Source organism: Schistocerca piceifrons, chromosome 7 (assembly GCF_021461385.2).
Source record: "Schistocerca piceifrons isolate TAMUIC-IGC-003096 chromosome 7, iqSchPice1.1, whole genome shotgun sequence".
NCBI classification, from domain to species: domain Eukaryota; kingdom Metazoa; phylum Arthropoda; class Insecta; order Orthoptera; family Acrididae; genus Schistocerca; species Schistocerca piceifrons.
Window position 1 is genome coordinate 271554192 of NC_060144.1, and position 24580 is coordinate 271578771.

A 24580-nucleotide genomic window follows, 5' to 3' on the forward strand; every position below is an offset into this window, starting at 1 on the left:
TCTGCAGTTTGGTCCCTTAAGAACCCACATGCATTTGAACATTTGAACAACAGGGTGGTCAACTTGTTCCTTGGCCACAGTTTGTCAGTGGTCTTTCATGGGGACAGACAGCTTGTTGGTTGTCATGCCTACATAGAATGCAGCACAGTGGTTGTAGCTTAGCTTGCAGACCACATGACTGGTTTCACAGGTAGCCCTGCCTTTGATGGGATAGGTGATGTTAACGACCGGACTGGAGTAGGTGGTGGTGGAGGATGTATGAGACAGGTCTTGCATGTAGGTCTACTCCAGCGGTACAAGCCATGAGGTGAGGGATTGGGAGCAGGGGTTGTGTAACCTTAAATCCTTACCTATTAATCCTATCCGTGGACAAAGGTTCCACCACCGTTGTTTTGAACAGCAAGGATTACCTGGTGGAATGACTCCACCAACTGTCAGATAGTTCCACCTACAAACCTTGCCAGTGACCCCATTCCAGTAATCCAGCAGGATCTCCAGTCACTACTTAGAGAAGTGCTTAGGTAAATAATGATGTACCTACTCAATTGAGCCAGGTCCTTGCTATGTTGCTGACTGAACTAAGATGATGGTAATGGGGGAAATACAGGGTGTACATAAAGTCTGGGAACATTTTAAATTATTTATTGCACAAGAACTAAACATTGTAAAGATGTCATTTATATTGCATTTCAAAGAGAAACTCTAAAAGTTTTTTTTTACAAACATTTGATCTGCGAACCATGAGTGACCTGGCAGATGTCAATACAGTAATCAAATTATTGCCATACCCATCCCAGCATGGCATTGTCGACTGTGGCTGTTGCTTCCTGTATTCTCTCCCAGAGCTGGCCTACATCACGTGGTAGAGGTGGTACATACACCAGATCTTTAATGTGTCCCCACAGAAAAAAGTCACACGGAGTGACATCTGGTGATCGGGGAAGCCATCTCATGAAACAGCTGTCCCCTTCTGTAGCACAGCTGATCCATTGATGCAGAAGCTCCATGTTCAGGTACCCATGGAATTCATGATGAAAATGGTGTGGAGCCCCATACTGCTGAAAGATGAACAGACAGTCCGATTTCATTTGAGGCATCAGCCATTGCTGCAACATCTCGAAGTAGGAATATCCAGTGACAGTGCTCTCGGCAAAGAAGGATGGCCCATACAGTTTTCAATGTGACAAGGCACAAAAAACATTTACCTTAGAGGAATCATGCTCAAATTCAATGCATTTGTGCGGATGCTTTGTACCCCAGATTTGACAATTATGGCTGGTCACTTTCCCATTAATGTGAAAAGTGGCTTCGTCATCGAAAATTAGGCAATCAACAGTGCCATCCTCATTCTCATTCAATAGTTGCAACTGCAAACAAAACTCAAAACACTTGTCTTTGTCGTCATCATTGAGCTTCTGCACTAGCTCGAATTTGAATGGTTTTGTAGACAGCTTCTGTCGCAGCACTTTCCACACTGTCATTGGACCCATTCCGAGTTCGTGGGATGCATGACACACCAAATTCTTGTTCATGGAATGCATGACACACTGATTTCTTTGGACTTCCTATGAATGTCCCTCGTATGCATTCCACATTCACTTAACTCACACTGGGACGTCCACTTTTCTTTGCCGCTCACAAGCAACCTGTCATAACAAATTTGTTGTACCAGTGGTAAACGGCCATCACTGTTGGTGGCTTCTTCTGTACTTGGTTCTAAACATCCGTTGAACAGCTGTAGCACACTTGCTTTTGTTAAACTCCAACACACAGAAAGATCACTCCACACCTTAACGCGCCACGTTTGCGACTAGTGCTGACTATCAGCAAATTACCAAACTATGCTGTGATGGTATACATTAAAAAAAAACTTCTGTCGCAGCACTTTCCACACTGTCATTGGACCCATTCCGAGTTCGTGGGATGCATGACACACCAAATTCTTGTTCATGGAATGCATGACACACTGATTTCTTTGGACTTCCTATGAATGTCCCTCGTATGCATTCCACATTCACTTAACTCACACTGGGACGTCCACTTTTCTTTGCCGCTCACAAGCAACCTGTCATAACAAATTTGTTGTACCAGTGGTAAACGGCCATCACTGTTGGTGGCTTCTTCTGTACTTGGTTCTAAACATCCGTTGAACAGCTGTAGCACACTTGCTTTTGTTAAACTCCAACACACAGAAAGATCACTCCACACCTTAACGCGCCACGTTTGCGACTAGTGCTGACTATCAGCAAATTACCAAACTATGCTGTGATGGTATACATTAAAAAAAAACTTTCAGGGGTTCTCTACAAAATGACATATGTATGATATCTGTACAAAGTTTGGTTCTTGTGCAATAAATAACTGAAAGTGTTCCCTGTATGTTTCAGCAGCAACAGCTTCCTTGGAGTTTATGTTACTGGCATGGACAATCACCATTAGATATATAAACTAAAAGTGTTTGCTGGTAGTAGGCATACTGAACATAACGGTATGCAAAATACATCCCAATCTTGGATAAATGTATATATGAATGGTGAACTAGCTGAAACTGATTTTGGTGAGCATAAGAAGTTGTCAGTGACAACGCTGTAGGGATAACATGGTTTACTTTGCTAATTCTCTTACAGTGGAAGTCTTAACTTACATTAGCAATGGTGGGCATAGGTGTTTTGCAATGTTGTAGAATCATGTTTTTGAATTTTGAAGAATTCAATGTGGGTTACAAAAATTGAACTAGGGTCATTGAGTACCTTTTAATTTATTTAAATAGTGTCAATAAGCTCTGTAATCATACTTTTGTAATACAATGGGCAATGTTCATGTGTGTGTCACTCTAAACTGTTATCAATTATGATAAATAATTTTATTTTGATGCAAAAATTGTATTTTCCTCTATAAATCTCTCATCTGTGTCTGGTTCACCATTGTCTTTGGCTACATTGAATGCAAAAATTTCATATTATGAAGTTTTCTCATGTATTACAAAACTATGTAGTGCTACATTGCAAAAATGATCTCATAAAAACTCTTCCTTCATTCCTTTCTAAAATAGTATTTCAGCAGTTTGTTTGTATTTGGCTATGTTGTGTGTTTTTAAAATGCATATTTTTACTAGATTTTTTTGTACTATTTAGTAGATGATTATAGCAAATACAGTCTGTAAACAGTGTAGTGATCCTCAGCACCATAGTTCTAATTGGTAAATATTGCTTCATTCTTTGAAAGTTTGTTTCGTACTTAATCCCCAGAAGACCTAGTTCAAATGTGTATTAAAAGCAACATTAGCCTATTAATAACATCAACTATATTCATGCATTATCTTCTTCTCCCTAAAATGGTGACTCCTAAAGGAACAAATTACTGAAGTACTTGTAAAAACTCAGATAATGACAGTTCATTCCATGAACCATTAATAACATAGCCCCAGACTGAAATGCCAAAACCATTTTTTTGTAATGTGGAGATACCATTGTAACACTTGACAAGCACCACAGAACAACTTAGATGTGAAAATATTTAATTTGAGTCTATACTGTGCCTTACACCTAGTGTAAACTTAAACAATGGAATTAATTACATTCTTCCAGTACTGACAGTAATTCAGACTGCCAACTTGTTTGAGCACTTGCCTACTTAGCATAGTATTCTAGCCAACAAATGAGTTGTGAAGTTATATGCCAGGTCTGATTAGTTTTGCCTAATTTAGGTCTAACATGAAATGTCAACTGTCTGTTTAGCATATTATTTGTAACTATTTAGGCATGAAAATAGCCTTGGGGCACTTAATTTGAAAGTTCACTTTAGGCAGAAATTTGGGAGATGTGTGTGTGTGTGTGTGTGTGTGTGTGTGTGTGTGTGTGTGTGTGTGAAAATAAAATTGTGATGATGCAAGTTTTTGCATTCCTAGTGTATTTTTGCAGACATTTTAGACATTGAACAGATATTGTGACACTTGACAAGCATCACAGAACGATTCAGAAGTGGCAAATTTAAGGGTCCATTGTGTCTGACACTAAGAGTGGTAATGTAATTGAATTAAGAACACTTACACAAGTGCTGGCATCTTTTGACAATGACAAGCAACAGGAGCACAGCACAACAGTTGATTTTATTTCGCTATTTTGAAGTTTTGTGGAATAATATTTGCAGGAAACCTCATCTTTGGTAGCTACTTACTCCTAATTCATTAGTTACATTGCATAAGCAATCCCTGGTTTTTAACTATTTATGGACAATATGTTTTATACTCATTCTCATATTCCTATTGAATACTTGATGGATAAAACTCTATACATGGACACAACCCCCACACCTCCCTCCCTGACTTTCATGCCTTAATCCTCTCCAACCCACATGCAAAATTCCTCAAACCCAAATCCCTTACCCTCAACATCAAAAAACACGTACCAAATTTCCAAGTCCAACACATCCCAAGGAAAGACTCGGTATAGCTAAAGTCCCTGGAGCACAAATTCTGCACTGACCTCTGCTCCAAAATCCGCCACATTTCCATACCATCTTTCACCACCATAACCTGGACAAAACAACCTCAACCTCATTGCTGCACTTCAACCCTCACCACCGTGATCACAAAGATTATCCACGAAATCATTGATGTGGAAGTGGAATCTGAACTGAAGAACCACATAATGTAGAAGTCCAGAAAGGCCTCTGGATAAATGTGTCCTTGGCCTCACTTAACTTGTCTGCCTCCACCATAAGAGCATCTCATTAAAGAGTGAGCCCTGATATACACACATCAAAAAAAGTTTTGCATCACCCCAGTTTCCAGAACTCCTGAAGATAGATGTTGACTGTGGCTATTGTACCACAGACATGGTCCCCCTTCGACTGTTTAGAGATGTCACTAAACCCACCCAAAGATGTAAACAACCACGCATAAGCAGCACCTATTAGACGTAGGGGGTCCAACAGCCGATCAGTTCCAGTCATTCCACAAGGAAGGAGGTACACTACTCATGTCGTCTGTAGTTCAACAATGCCTAGACCGTCAATACCGCAGTTTGATCATGTCCACATTGTTACTTGGTGCTAGGAAGGGTTCTCAATGAGGAAAGTGTCCAGGCGTCTCTGAGTGAACCAAAGGGATGTTGTTCGGGCATGGAGGAGATACAGAGAGACAGGAACTGTCGATGACATGCCTCGCTCAGGCCACCCAAGAGCTATTACTGAAGTGGATGACCTCTACCTATGGATTACAGCTTGAAGGAACCCTGACAGCAATGCCACCATGTTGAATAATGCTTTTTGTGCAGCCACAGGATGTTGTGTTATGACTCAAAATGTGAGCAATAGGCTGCATGATGCACAACTTCACTCCTGACATCCATGACGAGGTCTATCTTTGCAACCACGACAGATGTGCCCAACAACATGCCGAATGGATCACTCAGGATTAGCATCACTTTCTCTTCACCGATGAGTGCCGCATATGCCTTCAACCAGACAATCGCTGGACACCTGTTTGGAGGCAACCCGGTCAGGCTGAACGCCTTAGACACCCTGTCTAGTGAGTGCAGCAAGGTGGAGTTTCCTTGCTGTTTTGGGGTGGCATTATGTGGGGCTGAGGTACGCCGTTGGTGGTCATGGAAGGCACCATAACAGCTGTACGATATGTGAATACCATCCTCTGACTGATAGTGCAACCATTTCAGCAGCATACTGGCAAGGCATTCGTCTTCAAGGATGACAATTCACACCCCCCTGCACATCTTGTGAATGTCTTCCTTTAGAATAACGACATCACTCGACTTAAGTGACCAGCATGTTCTCCAGACATGAACCCTATCAAACACGTCTGGGATAGATTTAAAAGGGCTGTTTATGGACGAGGTGACCCACCAACCCCTCTGAGGGATCTATGCCGAATTGCCATTGAGGAGTGGGATAACCTGGACCTACAGTGCCTTGATGAACTTGATGAATGATGAATACAGGCATGCATCAATGTAAGAGGATATGCTACTGGTTATTAGAGCTGCCAGTATGTTCAGCAATCTGGACCACCACCTCTGAAGGTCTCACTGTATGGTGGTACAACATGCAACGTGTGGTTTTCATGAGCACTAAAAAGGGTAGAAATGATTTTTATGTTGATCTCTATTCCAGTTTTCCATACAGGCTCCAGAACGCTTGGAACCAAGGTGATGCGAAACTTTTCTTGATGTATGTACTACTGCTGCCACAAGGCTGAAACTTCCAAATCTCATTCTCATTTGCCCCACTGTCAAAAACATTTCCACTAAAATGATTACCTCACAGGCAATGGCAAAAACCTACCAACCTGTCCACAGTGTAACACCCCTCATTTTCTTAAACAGTGCCCTAACTTTGATTCCCCTCCTACCATCAATATCTGCATCAACTCCCACTCCACCTATTCCATGAAATGGGAAGCCAAACCCCAACCTGCCAGAAACTGAACTCACTGTCCCAGATTGTCCCACTGATAAGCCTATTACCTTCACCCACCTCCCACTGTTGATGACATTATAAAATTCATGTTGATCATATAGCCAAATGTCCATAGATTTCATTGCCTACACACCTTTCAACAAACCTCCCTTACTGCCTGCTCCATCTTCCATCTCAACACCCAAGCCACCTACTCACACAAACAGATCCACTTTGTCTTCACCTGCCTTGACACCCTAGTCTAAATTCCCCTCTACTCCATACCCATGCAAACCACTCCCAATACTTTGTCGTGGTGGGACAGCACTATAAATCATATTCTGTAACACACATTCCATCTAAACAAATAAACACCTCTTTATGCATATCCTGTCTCAGAACAAAAATCCACGCCTTGCTTTTATATGAGACTTTCCTCCAATCCTATCACTCCATCTGAATCTCTCCCTATATCCTACATCACTGGCCAGAGGCAAAGCTGCAAATGACTACCAAAAGAACATCCCTGTTTAGCCACAACTTTCAAAACCTTATAGAATATTCCCATTGAACACCTTATCCTTACTCTCTTCTTCAAAACCTTAACCTTTACCTGTGTCATCACCCACATCCGACCTAACCACCTCACCCACTATGAATTCCTACCCAGATCCACATTTTCCACCATCAGTTTACAGACTCCCTCCAAAGTGACATTCTCTCCATCCCACAATACATCCATCCTGATAGTAACACCACTCCAGATATCATATCAGCTTCTCCCAACCCCTTTGGACACCTCACTGCAGTCGTCCTCAACCCAATTGGGAGTGACCACCTACCTGTTCTCTTAACCATCCTCTGCATCCTGTCTCTTCCCAGTGCAATCCATCTCAATCTCCATACACAGGTTATCCAAGACTACTACCACACTAGCTGGAATGCCACTTAGACATCCAGATTGAAAACCTCTCATTGACCTTCCAGCAGCAGTAAGAGATCTCTCATGCCACATTCTTCCTGCAGCAGTCATTTTGAGATGCTATATCTGCCCACATTCCTACCAAGACCTCATATCCTTATAGCTGTCCTGCCCCCACCCCATCTCCTGCCAAACCCTATTTTTAGCTCCCTCGACCTGGAGAAAGCCTATGACATTGTATGGCATTTTGATAGCATTTTCGAATTCCAGGCTTATGCACTTCCTGTTTAATTACTCACACTTTGTCACTATTAACAAAAACCTATTCCTGTATCCTCCATCCACTTAAGTGTTCCCCAAGGTTGCATCCTCTCTCCTGCTTATACTGCTGATATGCTCAAAACACCTCTGCCACACATGTTTCCAAGTGACAGTAAGTTCCTACAAGTTCATTAACCATTCAAAAGTAAATTAAAAGAGTTTTCTCTTGAAAAAACTTTTTATTATGTGGATTATATTTTAAACACATACAAACTGAACACTTCCCGCAATGTTTTTCCTATTCCAGTTCTTGTTGTACAAGGTAAAACTAACGTTTTGCTCATGCTCTAGAACTTCTAATACTATTTTTTCTTTCTAGATAAAACACACTGATTTTTATGTGATCTCCTAATTGTGTTCCATCAATCATAATTAGGGCCGTTTTCTCTTTGTGTAATTGTAAATGATATGTATGTAAACTAATGAGATGCAAATTAAATTTATCTAAAGTAATGTAATGTAAATGACATCCATAAATGTAATACATGTTTTGACTAATTCTGCATACACTTTTACACGCCTGCACACTCTAATAGATCACTGGACTATGCAACTAAAATAAAAGATAAATACTATCCCTTACAGCCTTTGGTTAGCTGTAAAACAGCCATTTTCTGTCTACACACAAGTGCAGCTTTTCTTTCTTCTCTCTGTTTTGGAGTTATATAAAGAAGATGAACTAAATCAGTCACTGAAACCATAAATTTAGATATCTGGTTTTTATCCTACTTGAACATCACTTTACACACCTGAAGATTAGTCTATGGCACTGTCCTTTACACACTACAGTGCCAGACAATGGCTTACCTTAATGTAAGTCTCATTCAATACTATCCATTTCAGTTGTAGAAGCTGAGCTGATGCCAATGTTGTGACATTGCAAAACATTGCTACAGTACTGCCAACAACTGCATGTTTTGGACCAAACACTTCAGGCAAAGGTAAGGAACCAAGTGTCTCTGTAAATAACAAAAACCACTGTAAACAAAAATGCAAGGTTTATTCTTGAGTTCAAAGGAAACACAAGTGTCCACTGATAATCAAAATATAACACTTATTACCTTAGCTATTTCTTGGGCTGCCTACTTATCTAAATCAAGATCAGGATTTCTTTATCTATTTATTGGTTTATATAATATGTATTTACATCTTTTTTACAAAATGAGCAGTTATCTACAATATAATAAATGTTAGGAGCAGTGTGACTGACTCAATACCTCTGACATTGCCCCTGTCATTCTGATTATATTTTCTGAGAGAAACAAAAATATAATTATTTTATAAAACACAAAATCTTACCACATCTCAATAACATTTCAAGAAAGACACTGAAAGCTTATTCAACAAAGCCAATTAAAGCAGAATGAAGAAGCCTTGTAAACCTGCCTTAGCAATGTTTAATGTAAGTACTTCACTCATTTTGTATTTACATGATGAGAACACTTCCAGTCTTTGGGAAACACTTCCATTCTTTCAAACTAAGCTAATGTACAGATGTAAAAGTTGCGAATGAACTGTGATGTTCACAAACACAATGGTATTCTTTGAGAACGGACATTTCACATGGGCTTGAAACTGTTGTAACCAGAAAAGCAACCAAAGATTTTAAGCAACTCAAAAATACTTGAGGCCATATTTGTAGTACCTTTGATTCTGCTCAGTCACTGAATAAAAGGATACATACAGAAATAAATCCTCTTGATTTCTTATTCTTTTGTATGCCTTATTTAAATTTATAAGCTTGGTTTTATGTTATGTTTAGAGTTATAACAAATATTTCATTGATGTAGCTGCCCAATGAACTATAAGTACTTACGTAAAGTGTGTATGTTATTACAGTTTAATCAATTACTCATATTTGTATCAAACAGTGCTATTAAGTTACAACACAGAATTTCTGTTCAAAACTTACCTTCAGGTGTTAAAATGTCTAGTAGTGCCAACAGACATATCAGTAAATTACACATTACCTAGCCTTTGGAGCTAACAGTTCCTTCCACAGAGAGGATAGTTTGGGGAAATTTAACAAGGAAGGAAGGGCAGGTTACTCAGACTTCCCAATTCTTCAGCTCCTCAGTTAGTAGTACATTAATTTCATCAATCTTTTATGCAGAGATTGTGTATTATAAAGAAAACAGTTTATATAAATTTCATTCTCAGCTTGGAAGTTGTCTTGTATTTGTAACATCAGATACCTTTAGTTTAAATTCAGATATTCAAAAGTCCTCCTATGTCCTTATTACGTAAGTTCCCTATAAAACAGATATATTGAGCAGTTGTAATGATAAAATAATATTTAATTCTGAAGGAAAAAAAGCAAACCTATCTGGAAGATTGTAAAATGGGAGGAAACACACAGAAGCGTAATATCTTACAGCCAAAGTACAGGAATAGGTCAGTAAATGATCCACGGAAACTCCAAAGTTTTGTACAGAATATTTTTCCAGTATTGCAGAAGAGTTAAAACAAAAATTCACTGAAATTAGGTAGCAAGCAAAATTATATTGTTACTGCACAGAGCTTGATGTCAGGAAAATAGTACAAACATTACAAAATAAAGTATTAGCAGCTGTAAATAATAGTCACTCTGTGTACTGAATGTATGCACAGACACCTACAACCTACCTTACCTAACATAATAAATGCATCCCTTCAAGTCAACTTCCTGGAGTATTTAAGACAAGCAAATGTAGGGACCGATGACCTCAGCAGTTTGGTCCCATAGGAACTTACCACCACCACAAGCAAATGTCGTAACTCCTCTACAAAAAAGTTTAGCAGAGGACATAGATAATTACCGAGCTATATTTGTGCTTTGAAAATTCTCAAAAATTGTAGAATCAGTTGTGAAAGACAGACTAATGAATTACCAAAACAAATTCAACCTCCTCAGCAAAGCAGAGCTGGTTTCCCAGTATTCAGTGTACAGAATAACCAAAATTAGTGATAGTGAAGTTAACAGAAGTGGTACTTCAGTCACTAGAAATATGATAACAACATAAAATTATATTTAGATTCATTCAAGGTCTTTGAAACTGTTGACCCTAAAGTTCTGCCAAAGAAACTAGAATAATCCAAAATACATTCATGCATAAGAATGTTAGAGCAGGAGTTTGACATCTGCCTTGCCTACCTTGCAACCAGTTTTATGTGGCTGTTCCAATTTAATGCATTCCACACATATGTTACTAGATATTTTATGAAAGTAACTGCTTCCAGTGATTGTTCTCCAATTGTGTAATCACACAATAAAGGGGTCTTCCTGTCTATGTACAAACAATACATTACATTTGTTTATGTTGAATGTTCATTGACACTCCTTGCATCAAGTGTTGGTCTTCTGCATTTCACTACTTTTCTAGTGTGGCAACTTCTCTGTATACAACAGTCTCATCCATGAACAGCCTCATGGAACTTCCAACATTGTTTACTATGTTGTTTATATATTCTGTGAAAAGTAATGATCCTATGACGTTCCACTGGGGTATTCCCAAAGTTACTTTTATGCCTGAAGACTTCTCTCATTTGAAAATGACATGCTGTGTGTTGTTTACTATAAACTCTTCAATCCAATCACATGGTCACAATGACATTCTGTACAGTCATATTTTGTTATTAGGCAGCCATTTGGGACTGTATTAACAGCCTTCATAAAGTCAAAGAATATGCATAAAACATATTGGAAAATTCTAAAACAGATTGCCATCAGAGATACAGTCCTATAGTTTAGTGCACCTGTCCGATGACCCTACTTGGAAAATGGTATTAACCATGCTTTTTTCCAGTCATCATGAACACTTCATTCTTCAAAACATATGGTACACTGCTGCTAGAGGAGGGCCAAGTACTTAAAGCATATTCTATGAGGGTTGACTGAAAAGTAATGCCTCCACCTTCGTAACTCTCCAACAGTCGGTAGCATTGGTATGCGGCAGGTACTGGCTTGTTCCATAGCCTCATCCCCACAGCTCCAGTTGGCGGGAAGCTTCAGCATTGAACAGTTGTATTGATACAGTGTAAAGTATGGAACCCTGCGCAGACAGTCGACCAATGTGATTTAAGCAACATACAGTCATTGAATTCTTGACAGCAGAAGGTGTAACCCCAAAGGAGATTCATCAGAAAATGAAAGCAGTTTATTGTGATTGTGCTGATGTGAGTACTGTGCATTGTTGGGTGAGTAAGTTTAAAGAATATTGAGGGGTGAACATCTGACCTGCATGACAAAAAAAGATTTGGACATCCTGTGACAGCAACCACCAAGTTTCACAAGCAAAATGTTGACAAATTGATTCAGGACAATCATCGTATCACTCAGAGAGAAATTGCAAGCACAATCAGCATTTCACAAGAACATGTGGCTCACATTATTGCTTTGCTTGGCTATTGGAAGATGTGTGCATGATGGGTACCCTGGATGCTGACTCCTGAAATGAAAGTGCACAGACTTGAAATTTGCCAGGAACTCCTCCTCTTGCTCTGTGTTTTCAAAAGGATGTTTAGCAAGTAAATCTCACCTGTGTCATCCTCTGTCTTGATGCCATTATGGCCACAGAGTGGCCGGGGATATCAGGTTTGGTCCATTTATCAGTTTAATATAAGACTGAAACTTCTTAGTGTTTTCTGTCAAACTGGTAGACAGAATTTTACTTTCAAATTTGTTGAACACTTTATGCACACCTCTTCTTACAACAGTTTTGGTTTTGTTTCATTTTTGCTGCCTGTGAGGCTTGGCTACATTTAATTTATTTATTTACTTTTTTTAATATTTTATAACTTTTGCTTGGGGCTTTGCCTTAGCCAAAGATTCAATGGCAATGGCAATGAAATGATTTTGCAGTGAGGCTCTCTCTTCTTTTGTAGCAGCTTTTCCCAAATGCCTGTCAAACCACAACAGGCACCTTCCACTCCTTATAAGTTTACTTGGCACATACCTTTCTAAAGCACATTGTACAATGCTCTTGAACTTATCCACTGATACTCAACATTTTTAGTGCTGGAGATGAAATTTTCATCTTAACAGCTCAGGTAATATGAAATATGCTTCTTGTTGCTCTCACTATGCAGAAAGATCTTCCCTCCTTTCTTTATATTCCTATTTTCAGCCATATATAGTGAAGCTGTAATGACCTTATGATCACTGATTGCTTGTTCTACAGCTGAGTCAAAAGGTTCAGGTATGTTTGTCAGCAGCATGTTCAACATTTCATCTTGACCAGGCAGTTCTCTAATTAACTGCTCAAGGTAGTTTTCTGGTAAGGTATGTAAAACAATTTCACCTGATTTCCTGTCCCTACTACTTCCCCTAATCAGACTGAAGCAAATAAAAGTGAACCATTTCGAAACCATTTGTGGCAGCATTAATGGAGGAAAAAAGACCTACAGTTACTTCCAACATGATGGAGCAACTGCCCTCACAGCCAGCCATACCTTGGAGCACATTTGCACAATATAGAGTTGTTAGCAGAGGTCACCTGATCTGTCAGTGTGCAATTACTTTGTTTGGGGATCCCTCAAGTCTAAGGTGTATCGCAACAACCTTCATAGTCTTCGAGAACCGCAGCAGAACATTTCAGATAAGATTGTAGTAATTCCAGCAACCCAGCTTTGATCTGTCTTCAGCAACTTGCTAACCATGGTCCAAAAGCACTAAGAGATAAATGGTGGTCACTTTAAACATCTGCTATAGTCAGGTTAGTACTGTATTTCCTTTCATCTGCCACATTTCTTTGTATCCTAGAACTCTGTTCTCCAGGCCACTATTATTTACCCCATCGTGTACTACAGAACGATCTGAAAATTTATACAAAATATATTCTTTAAGTTTCACCTCAAATGTGCTGCCACAACCACTGCTAAGGCAGGAGGTCTTCAAAGGATCTGATGATCACATTTGATCCATCTTTAATTCTTATCTTCACTCAAACTATTTTGCATTATGAATCTGCACTAATATTTAGTTATTATTGTATTTTTATGGCTGTAAATATGCAATATACATTACAAACCGAGTTTCAAATTTCATTTCTATTAACAAATCGTTCAAGCCAGTTTTCTGCCCCTCATACTATGTGGGTATTATGACCATTCATAAGTGAAACTAATTCCAGAACCTTCCCACAGACACTCCTGCAGTTAACTAATACTATACCAACATTTTTATCTCCAAACCGTTATCACAAATCCTACTCTGTCTGGAACCAGGAAACATTTTATAGGGTATAAGGGGGCGATCTCTCTGTCCTAAAAAACTCAGACATGCATGCCATATTTAATGAGCTACCCTAAAATCCACTTCTTGCATGTAGTGCAAGCCTGACCTGTTAAGAGGGGTCCTACAACAATCCACCCAAAAGTGTAGGTCAAGACCATTACCAATTGTGTGAGCTTCTGGTTTAAGCCATCCACATAGCTCCAAACCGGAGGACCACAATCAGTTCTGGGAATGATGCTGCAAGACAACAGTTCTGCTTCCATCCCATGGACAAGGCTTGCTGTCTTCATCCAAAGCAGTCAGTTACCTGTAGGAACAAAGTATGGCCTCCCAATCGAAGCAGTAGGTGTTATTCAGGCCATCGTAAGCCATTGATCTGCAGCTGGGGATACCAAGTACTCTCAGCTGCTCCTGGCAGAGCCTTCTCCACATCTCAGACAAGACACCCCCACCAGCAAGCAACGGAGTTGACACTGGCCTTCTTTCCTGACCTACCTGCTATTTTTCTGAGGAACTCCATCATCAGTCTAACATTGGAACCCCCAGTGACAAGCAATCTCACCTTCTGCTCTTGTCCAGACCTCTCAGGGACATCAGCCACAGTCCCAACAGGTGAGCTGTTCAGTGCTGGCTCATATGTACTTTTAGCAGTAGGCAATACCCCAAATCTGTTGTTAATAAGTAAGGGGGCACTTGTGTGGCTGACTTCCAATTTCCTCTTCCTCCCAGAGACTTCTGCCCCACCACTGTTCACCAGTTACCTTCAGGTAAGAGTCAACCAGCTGGAATGTGTGAATCAGAAGGCTCAGTGGCAGCAGGGGATCCCAGGTGACATTATAGGCTTCAGAGGTCACAAAGCATCTGTCACAGGTGCCCTAATGCGATGACAGCAGCCTAGAGCCTATTGACCTTGACCAACAGAATTTTATTGACTGTGACAACAGCCACGGAAGTCTACGTTTACATTTAGAGTTCCACATATTTACGGACAGTGTCCAACTCCCCCTGCATCCATACACAAAAATGCAGTTCCTATGCATCTTTTATCAGTTTTTCCCTGTTAGAGGTCTATTCAAAAAATTCCAGAACTTTGTCCACAAATTTTTCTATGCTTAGGATTTTTCTTATTGTGTATGGTCTTCTTCAAAATACTCTCCTCCACAATTGATACACCACTCCCTAACACCATATCCACTTCCAGAATCAGTCTTTGTACACCTCTTACTGGATTGTGCAAAGTACTGTCTGTGAATTTTCTTTTATCTCATCTATTGTTGCAGATCTTCGTCCTTTCAACAGGGTTTTCAATTTTGTCAATAAAAAAATGTCCACAGGGGCCAGGTCTGGAGATTACAGTGGATGAGACTGCACAGTGATTTCATTTTTTGTGCAATAGTCACACACCAACAGGAATGAATGTGTGGGTGCATTATCGTGATGCAAGAGCCATAAATTGTCTCACCACATTTCAGGCCACTCTCACATTTTCTCACAGGCTTCACATCAAGTCCCATCCATTAACAGTTTGTCCCTATGGCATGAATTCTTGACAAACTAGTCCCCTAGAATCAAAGAAAACTATCAGCAAGGCTTTGACATTTGACCTGACAGGCTTTTTTTGGTCTTAGAGAACCCTTCCCGATCCAATGTGAGGGTTGAATCTAGATCTCAAAAACATAACTGTAGACCCACGTCTCATCACCTATAACAATTCTCTAGGAACATCTTGTTCTCATTTGTACAATCCAAAAGCTCTTCACAGATTTAAAGGAAAATATCTTTCTGGTCTTGGCTCATGAGCCGTGGGACGAACTCGATAGCAACATGATGCATTCCCAGATGCTGTGTCACTATTTCAGACATTATCCAACTGAAATGTTACATTCTTCTGCAACCTCTCATAAAGTCAGTCTCCAATTGGCATGCACAGTTTTGTTGACATTCCTGAAATGAGAGTCGTCAGTAGACATCGAAGGGCATACTGAACGAGAGTCATCTTTAACTTCCGTCCAGCCATTTTTAAACTGTGTGAATCATTTGTAACACCAATTATGGCTTAAGCACTCATCACTGTAGGCTTCCTTTGTCACTTGGTGTGTCTCTGTAAAGGTTTTCTCGAGTTACAAGCAAAATTTAATGCAGACATGTTGCTCCTGTTACTCTGCTGTCTCAAAATTCGCAAACTGTGCAACACAATGTTCTACTCAGTACAGCACTGAACATAAATTTGCAAACTGTGAAACACATTGTTATACTCAATACAGTACTGAACAATAACTGACAGACATACAACAATGAAACTTCCGGCAGTTACACACTGAACACAGGTATATGAGGGATGCGAACCATATTTCACTTTAACTCACCAATGGCACAAAATTATGAATGCTCTAAAAAATTTTTGAACAGACCTCATATCACAAGTAATTTAACACTAACACAAAAAAGTTACTGTTTTCATCTCTGGTTTTGCATGATCACAACAAACTGAGATTACAACTGATGTAAGTTATCTAACAGTGAAACTATTACATAAAATTGCCTGAATGTAGTAAGTGATCAGAAATGTCTAGGAGATAAAAAATTATTGTGTGTGTGTTTTTGTGCATGTTTTTCCTACAGTAGAAAAAGCTAGACAAGCTGTGTATGTTTGATTGTGTACCTATCGATGACACAGTGCTTCTACCTTTTGGAGAGTCATCTCCTCTATTCCTAAATAATTCATAATTCTCAACCATACCCTTCTGTACATTATTATAGAAAATAAAATACTACTTTGAGTTAATTTGAGGAACTAATTTAAACTCAGATTATTTCAAACTGCGCACCACAGTCATTTAACATGTCTCGTATACATGTAAACATCTACATCTACAATTAGATCTACATCTATACTCTGCAAGCCACCATGAGGTGCATGGCAGAGTTCATGTCCCACAGTACCAGTTATTAGCATTTCTTCTTGTTCCATTCACATACGTAGAAAAGGAAGAATAACTATCTTGAGGAAGAATGATTGTTTGAATGCCTCTTTGCATGCAATAATTACGGTAATCTTGTTCTCACAATCCCTTTGTGAGCAATATGTAGGGGATTGTAGCACAGTCCTACAATCATTATTTATAGCTAGTTCTTGAAACTTTGTCAATAGACTCAATCTCAGGATAGTTTACGTCTATCTTCAAGAGTATTCCAGTTCAGTTCCTTCAGTATCTCTGTGACATTCTCCCATGGATGAAACAAACCTGTGACCATTCATGCCACCCTTCTTTACGTACCTTCATACATGACGTATGCAATTTCAGATACTGAACGTTCGTACAGTTCACAGGCCTGGTTATAGAGGCCACCTGGGTTGGCCTTCTGGTGCACTCAAGTCAGCTGCCACAGAAACAGTATTATTTAAGCAATTGTAAACAAATGCTCAACCTATTCTGTAACTTGTATTACTGTGACCCATTCAACGTGTTCAGTGTTATGCACAACTTATGCTTCATTGTATCTTATGTGTAGTCTATAAAGTGCTATGTTCCATAAATCATGTTTGTTCTTGCTATAGCAAACTTGGCAACGAGTGAGGGTTGCATTTTCTCCATGTGTTAGTATCAATGCTAAGTCACCGGACAAACATAGATGGAAGAAATACTCCAACGTATCACTGCCGACCAGCAAGCTTTCACAGAACAACAGCACGCTCTCACCACCATTCTCAATTAGGTGGCATCCATGTGTTTGCAGTTCAGCCATCAACCTTTCTGGCATATGATGAATCAGCTGAAGACTGGGACTCCTGATAGTCATGGCAATGCCAACATTTCCAGGTTTTTTGCTTGGGCGATGCAAACCTATGTAAGGTTTTTTTCTTCTTTCCTGGCTTTCACCCTGCAGTTATCAGTTGTTGACCCAAGTTGCATCTTTGCAAGAAGCAGCCAGATAATCATTTGATGAAATGTGCAAGTTTCTCTCAACCTATTACTGTGACAGAATGCATGTCATTATGAAGTGTATACAATTTTACTATCATTAGAAATGCCCAAACCAATCTTGCCAAGCCTGGGCTGTAGAATTACGTAGGTTGAGCTGTCGTAAATTTGTCAAGAATACTAATTATGAATCTCTGTTCCTGTTTCTTAAAAATCTGTTGTTGGCCCTCTCACCTTCCTTGTTGTGGATCATTCCCATACTGCAGACCTGTTAGGGTTAGATGCTTTTGACACTTACAGTTTCTCCATTCCAATGAGGTAAATTTAGTGTCAGATCAAGTTCCATATCAGCAGCTGGAATCCTTCTGCTCTGAATGTTCATCTTTGTTTTACCCTGGGCTCAGATATGCTACCAGTTTTCAGGCCCACCGTACTGTGAAAGAGTCCGCTTGCATTTGTTTGTGTGTGTGTGTGTGTGTGTGTGTGTGTGTGTGTGTGTATATATATATATATATATATATATATATATATATATATATATAAAAAACAAAGATGATGTGACTTACCAAATGAAAGTGCTGGCAGGTCGACAGACACACAAACAAACACAAACATACACACAAAATTCAACCTTTCGCAACAAACTGTTGCCTCATCAGGAAAGAGGGAAGGAGAGGGAAAGACGAAAGGATGTGGGTTTTAAGGGAGAGGGTAAGGAGTCATTCCTATCCTGGGAGCGGGAAGACTTACCTTAGGGGGAAAAAAGGACAGGTATACACTCGCACACACCCTCATATCCATCCGCACATACACAGACACAAGCAGACATTTGTAAAGGCAAAGAGTTTGGGCAGAGATGTCAGTCGAGGTAGAAGTGCAGAGGCAAAGATGTTGTTGAATGACAGGTGAGGTATGAGTGGCGGCAACTTGAAATTAGCGGAGATTGAGGCCTGGTGGATAACGGGAAGAGAGGATATATTGAAGAGCAAGTTCCCATCTCCGGAGTTCGGATAGGTTGGTGTTAGTGGGAAGTATCCAGATAACCAGGATGGTGTAACACTGTGCCAAGATGTGCTGGCCGTGCACCAAGGCATGTTTAGCCACAGGGTGATCCTCATTACCAACAAACACTGTCTGCCTGTGTCCATTCATGCGAATGGACAGTTTGTTGCTGGTCATTCCCACATAGAATGCGTCACAGTGTAGGCAGGTCAGTTGGTAAATCACGTGGATGCTTTCACACGTGGCTCTGCCTTTGATCGTGTACACCTTCCGGGTTACAGGACTGGAGTAGGTGGTGGTGGGAGGGTGCATGGGACAGGTTTTACACCGGGGGCGGTTACAAGGGTAGGAGCCAGAGGGTAGGGAAGGTGGTTTGGGGATTTCATAGGGATGAACTAAGAGGTTACAAAGGTTAGGTGGACGGCGGAAAGACACTCTTGGTGGAGTGGGGAGGATTTCATGAAGGATGGATCTCATTTCAGGGCAGGATTTGAGCAAGTCGTATCCCTGCTGGAGAGCCACATTCAGAGTCTGATCCAGTCCCGGAAAGTATCCTGTCACAAGTGGGGCACTTTTGTGTTTCTTCTGTGGGAGGTTCTGGGTTTGAGAGGATGAGGAAGTGGCTCTGGTTATTTGCTTCTGTACCAGGTCGGGAGGGTAGTTGCGGGATGCAAAAGCTGTTGTCGGGTTGTTGGTGTAATGGTTCAGGGATTCTGGACTGGAGCAGATTCGTTTGCCACGAAGACCTAGGCTGTAGGGAAGGGACCGTTTGATGTGGAATGGGTGGCAGCTGTCATAATGGAGGTACTGTTGCTTGTTGGTGGGTTTCATATGGACGGATGTGTGAAGCTGGCCATTGGACAGGTGGAGGTCAACATCAAGGAAAGTGGCATGGGATTTGGAGTAGGACCGGGTGAATCTGATGGAACCAAAGGAGTTGAGGTTGGAGAGGAAAATCTGGAGTTCTTCTTCACTGTGAGTCCAGCTCCTATCTACTCAACCTCCCACTTCCAGCTCCACTCTCTCCAAAACCTCAAAATTCCAATCAACACAATCTGGAACCACAACACCCTAATTCAGTAGTTAACCTTTCCTCCAAACCTCTCTCCCGATCCGAAACCTCTGTCCTATCCAAAGGCCTCACCTTCAGCCCCACTCCCAGATTCAACCAAACAGCCCTCGTCAAAGATTTACTGTTCTACACTCGTACTCTCTGCTGGAAGTATCACTTTGCCACAAAGAAAAATGATCCTAATCCTACTCCTAATGATCCAACTCCCCAAGACACTATCCAAATTGAACCCTGTCTAGAACAGTTCCGTCCTCCGTCACAGCGGGACCCACCTCCTCTTCCTCAAAATCACCCTCTCCAAACCTTCCAGGAATTTCTGACTTCCAGCCTTTCCTCTCAATCCTTCTTAAAAAACCTTAATCCTACTCCCAACATCACCTCTGCTGAAGCCCAGGCTATCCGTGATCTGAAGGCTGACCGGTCCATCGTCATCCTTCCGGCGGACAAGGGTTCCATGACCGTGGTACTTGATCGTCGGGAGTATGTGGCTGAGGGACAGCGTCAGCTTTCAGACAACACCACATACAAAGTTTGCCAAGGTAATCCCATTCCTGATGTCCAGGTGGAGCTTCAAGGAATCCTCAGAACCTTAGGCCCCCTACAAAACCTTTCACCTGACTCCATCAACCTCCTAAGCCCCCACAGAACGTATCTCTGCCTACGTAGATCAACACCTTCAACCCATTACATGCAGTCTCCCATCCTTCATCAAAGACACCAACCACTTTCTCGAACGCCTGCAATCCTTACCCAATCCGTTACCCCCGGAAACCATCCTTGTAACCATTGATGCCACTTCCTTATACACAAATATCCCGCACGTCCACGGCCTCACTGCGATGGAGCACTTCCTTTCACGCCGATCACCTGCCACCCTACCTAAAACCTCTTTCCTCATTACCTTAGCCAGCTTCATCCTGACCCACAACTTCTTCACTTTTGAAGGCCAGACATACCAACAATTAAAGGGAACAGCCATGGGTACCAGGATGGCCCCCTCGTACGCCAACCTATTCATGGGTCGCTTAGAGGATGCCTTCTTGGTTACCCAAGCCTGCCAACCCAAAGTTTGGTACAGATTTATTGATGACATCTTCATGATCTGGACTCACAGTGAAGAAGAACACCAGATTTTCCTCTCCAACCTCAACTCCTTTGGTTCCATCAGATTCACCTGGTCCTACTCCAAATCCCATGCCACTTTCCTTGATGTTGACCTCCACCTGTCCAATGGCCAGCTTCACACATCCGTCCACATGAAACCCACCAACAAGCAACAGTACCTCCATTATGACAGCTGCCACCCATTCCACATCAAACGGTCCCTTCCCTACAGCCTAGGTCTTCGTGGCAAACGAATCTGCTCCAGTCCGGAATCCCTGAACCATTACACCAACAACCCGACAACAGCTTTTGCATCCCGCAACTACCCTCCCGACCTGGTACAGAAGCAAATAACCAGAGCCACTTCCTCATCCTCTCAAACCCAGAACCTCCCACAGAAGAAACACAAAAGTGCCCCACTTGTGACAGGATACTTTCCGGGACTGGATCAGACTCTGAATGTGGCTCTCCAGCAGGGATACGACTTCCTCAAATCCTGCCCTGAAATGAGATCCATCCTTCATGAAATCCTCCCCACTCCACCAAGAGTGTCTTTCCGCTGTCCACCTAACCTTTGTAACCTCTTAGTTCATCCCTATGAAATCCCCAAACCACCTTCCCTACCCTCTGGCTCCTACCCTTGTAACCGCCCCCGGTGTAAAACCTGTCCCATGCACCCTCCCACCACCACCTACTCCAGTCCTGTAACCCGGAAGGTGTACACGATCAAAGGCAGAGCCACGTGTGAAAGCACCCACGTGATTTACCAACTGACCTGCCTACACTGTGACGCATTCTATGTGGGAATGACCAGCAACAAACTGTCCATTCGCATGAATGGACACAGGCAGACAGTGTTTGTTGGTAATGAGGATCACCCTATGGCTAAACATGCCTTGGTGCACGGCCAGCACATCTTGGCACAGTGTTACACCATCCTGGTTATCTGGATACTTCCCACTAACACCAACCTATCCGAACTCCGGAGATGGGAACTTGCTCTTCAATATATCCTCTCTTCCCGTTATCCACCAGGCCTCAATCTCCGCTAATTTCAAGTTGCCGCCACTCATACCTCACCTGTCATTCAACAACATCTTTGCCTCTGCACTTCTACCTCGACTGACATCTCTGCCCAAACTCTTTGCCTTTACAAATGTCTGCTTGTGTCTGTGTATGTGCGGATGGATATGAGGGTGTGTGCGAGTGTATACCTGTCCTTTTTTCCCCCTAAGGTAAGTCTTTCCGCTCCCAGGATTGGAATGACTCCTTACCCTCTCCCTTAAAACCCACATCCTTTCGTCTTTCCCTCTCCTTCCCTCTTTCCTGATGAGGCAACAGTTTGTTGCGAAAGGTTGAATTTTGTGTGTATGTTTGTGTTTGTGTGTCCATCGACGTGCCAGCGCTTTCGTTTGGTGAGTCACATCATCTTTGTTTTTAGGTATATTTTTCCTATGTGGAATGTTTCCCTCTCTCTCTCTCTCTCTCTCTCTCTCTATATATATATATATATATATATATATATATATATATATATATATATATATATTTTATGTGTAGCACATGCCTGTCATGTTACATGACTCTGTCAAGATCGAATTAGACTGTTTGACAACACTCAACATCATTCAGCCTTCCAGTGAATGGGCTACTCCACTGGTCATTGTTAAGAGCCCAACAGGTATGCTTTGCTCTCTGTGGTAACTTCAGTGTCACAATTAATACACAGTCTGTTATAGATACAAACTCTTTGCCTTGACCTGATGAGTTGCTCACAGAATTATCAGGCAGCCACTTCTTTTGCAAGGTTGACTTATCGGAACTGTATCTCCATCTCCCCTTGGATGAGACCACTAGGTGCCTTCTCACTGTTAATACACCTTTCGGCCTACACCTATAAAAATGCTTGTCTTCGGGCATCAGTAGTGCACCTGCAATTTTTCAGCAATTTTTTAGAACAGCTGACAGCTGCTCTGCCTCAGTGCATCTATTTCCTTGATGATATTATTGTTTTGGGTCTTTCCACTGACGACCACCTAAAAAATCTCCAGTCGTTGCTTTCCATTTTACAGTCTGCAATTCTCAATCTCAATTTTTTCAGCCATAAATTGAGTACTTAAGTTTTGAGATTTCTTGTGAAGGAGTCAAGCTGTTGCATCACCACGTAGACACAACTGTGGCTTTGCTGCGGCTGACATCCGTTAAGGAACTGCAGGTGTTTCTGGGTAAAGTAGCATACTACTATAAGTTTTTACCAGACACCTCCACTGTTACTCAGCCGCTGCAGGTCCCTTTGCATAAAAATGTGCCTTTTTTCTGTTCCATAGGTCATGACCGAGCGTTTGCCTTGCTTCTTAAATCTGAGCTTCAATCTGCCCCTGTCTGGCAACTTTTCAGTTGGGTCTGCATCTCCTGTTGACTACAGATGTTTCTCAGCAAGGTCTTGTCACAGTTTTGGTGCACAAATATGCTGATGGATATGAACAATTGATTGCTTATTCTTCTACGACTTCAACTCCCACTCAACAGTGATATTCTCAAATTAAAAAAGAGGCTTTAGCAATTATGTTCATGCTCAAAAAATTCCATGTCTTCTTTTTAGGTCCTCAGGTCCATTTAATCACAGATCATGAGGTGTTCGTTGCCTTTTTTAACCCATCTGCTTCCATGCCAGACAATGTGGCACATCGTTCGCAACAGTGGGCTCTCTTTCTCTCCTGTTATCATTATCAGATCCATTACCAGCCGATGGCTTGACATGCCAATGCCAATGCCTTATCTTGCTTTCCAATTGGGCTGGACCCAGTGTTTGATTAGTTGCTTTTTTTTCTCTTTAGATAATGAGAACCACAATGATTTTCCCCTCACTATTGCCACGTCAGCATCAGCCGTCGCCATAGATCCCGTATTTTGTCAGGTCCTCTCTTTTGTGTGGCACGGCTGGCAAGAAAAACCTCCAGGCCATGCCTCAGATCCCTTGCATAATTACTGCTCTCTAGAGCACCACCTTTCCATGTTTGACAAGCTTCCTTTGTTAGCTACAGAGGACACTGCACCCCGGAGTTTGATTCACATTACCTTATGCCATAATGTACTGCGGCTTCTGCGTGCCAGTTATTGGGGGACCTCTCATGCCATAACTCTGACCCACTGGCATTTGTATGATGATGGTGAGGTCCCATACTCTGAGGAGTGTAGGGAGCGATGTGGGAGATGCGCACTGCTGACTAGGCCACTATTTTGTTCCTGTCTAAGATTTTTGCAATTGACTAATTTCTGTGTACCATGGTTACCGATAACGGATCCCTGTTTGTTTCTCAAGAATTTGCATCTTTTTGTCAGGCTAGTGGTGTTAGCCATCTTACAGCTCCCCCATTTCATCCTCAGTCTAATGTTGAAGCCAAATACATGGTTCGGACATTTAAAAGTCAAATGCAGAAGAATTAACCAACAGGTCCTGTGGAGCTGCTTTAGACAATTTTTTGAGATCATACCATCTCACTCTTGTGGGAGACAAGAGCTGCTACATGGATGCCAACCATGGACCCACCTTTACCTGTTGCAACTAACACTGTGTCAACTTGCTTCACCAGCTCTGCAAAGGTTCC

The 24580-nt window shown here is 41.4% G+C and overlaps 1 protein-coding gene across 2 annotated transcripts in view; it reads right to left on the minus strand.

The window, feature by feature from the left end:
* The window catches only part of LOC124804951 (mast/stem cell growth factor receptor kita-like), a 315287-nt gene that overhangs the window by 183248 nt on the left and 107459 nt on the right, over nt 1-24580 (minus strand). For both annotated transcript variants that reach the window (XM_047265338.1, XM_047265337.1), the window contains exon 6: nt 8465-8616. In XM_047265338.1, the coding sequence (XP_047121294.1) occupies nt 8465-8616 (152 nt within the window). The remainder of the gene's footprint in view (nt 1-8464; nt 8617-24580) is intronic.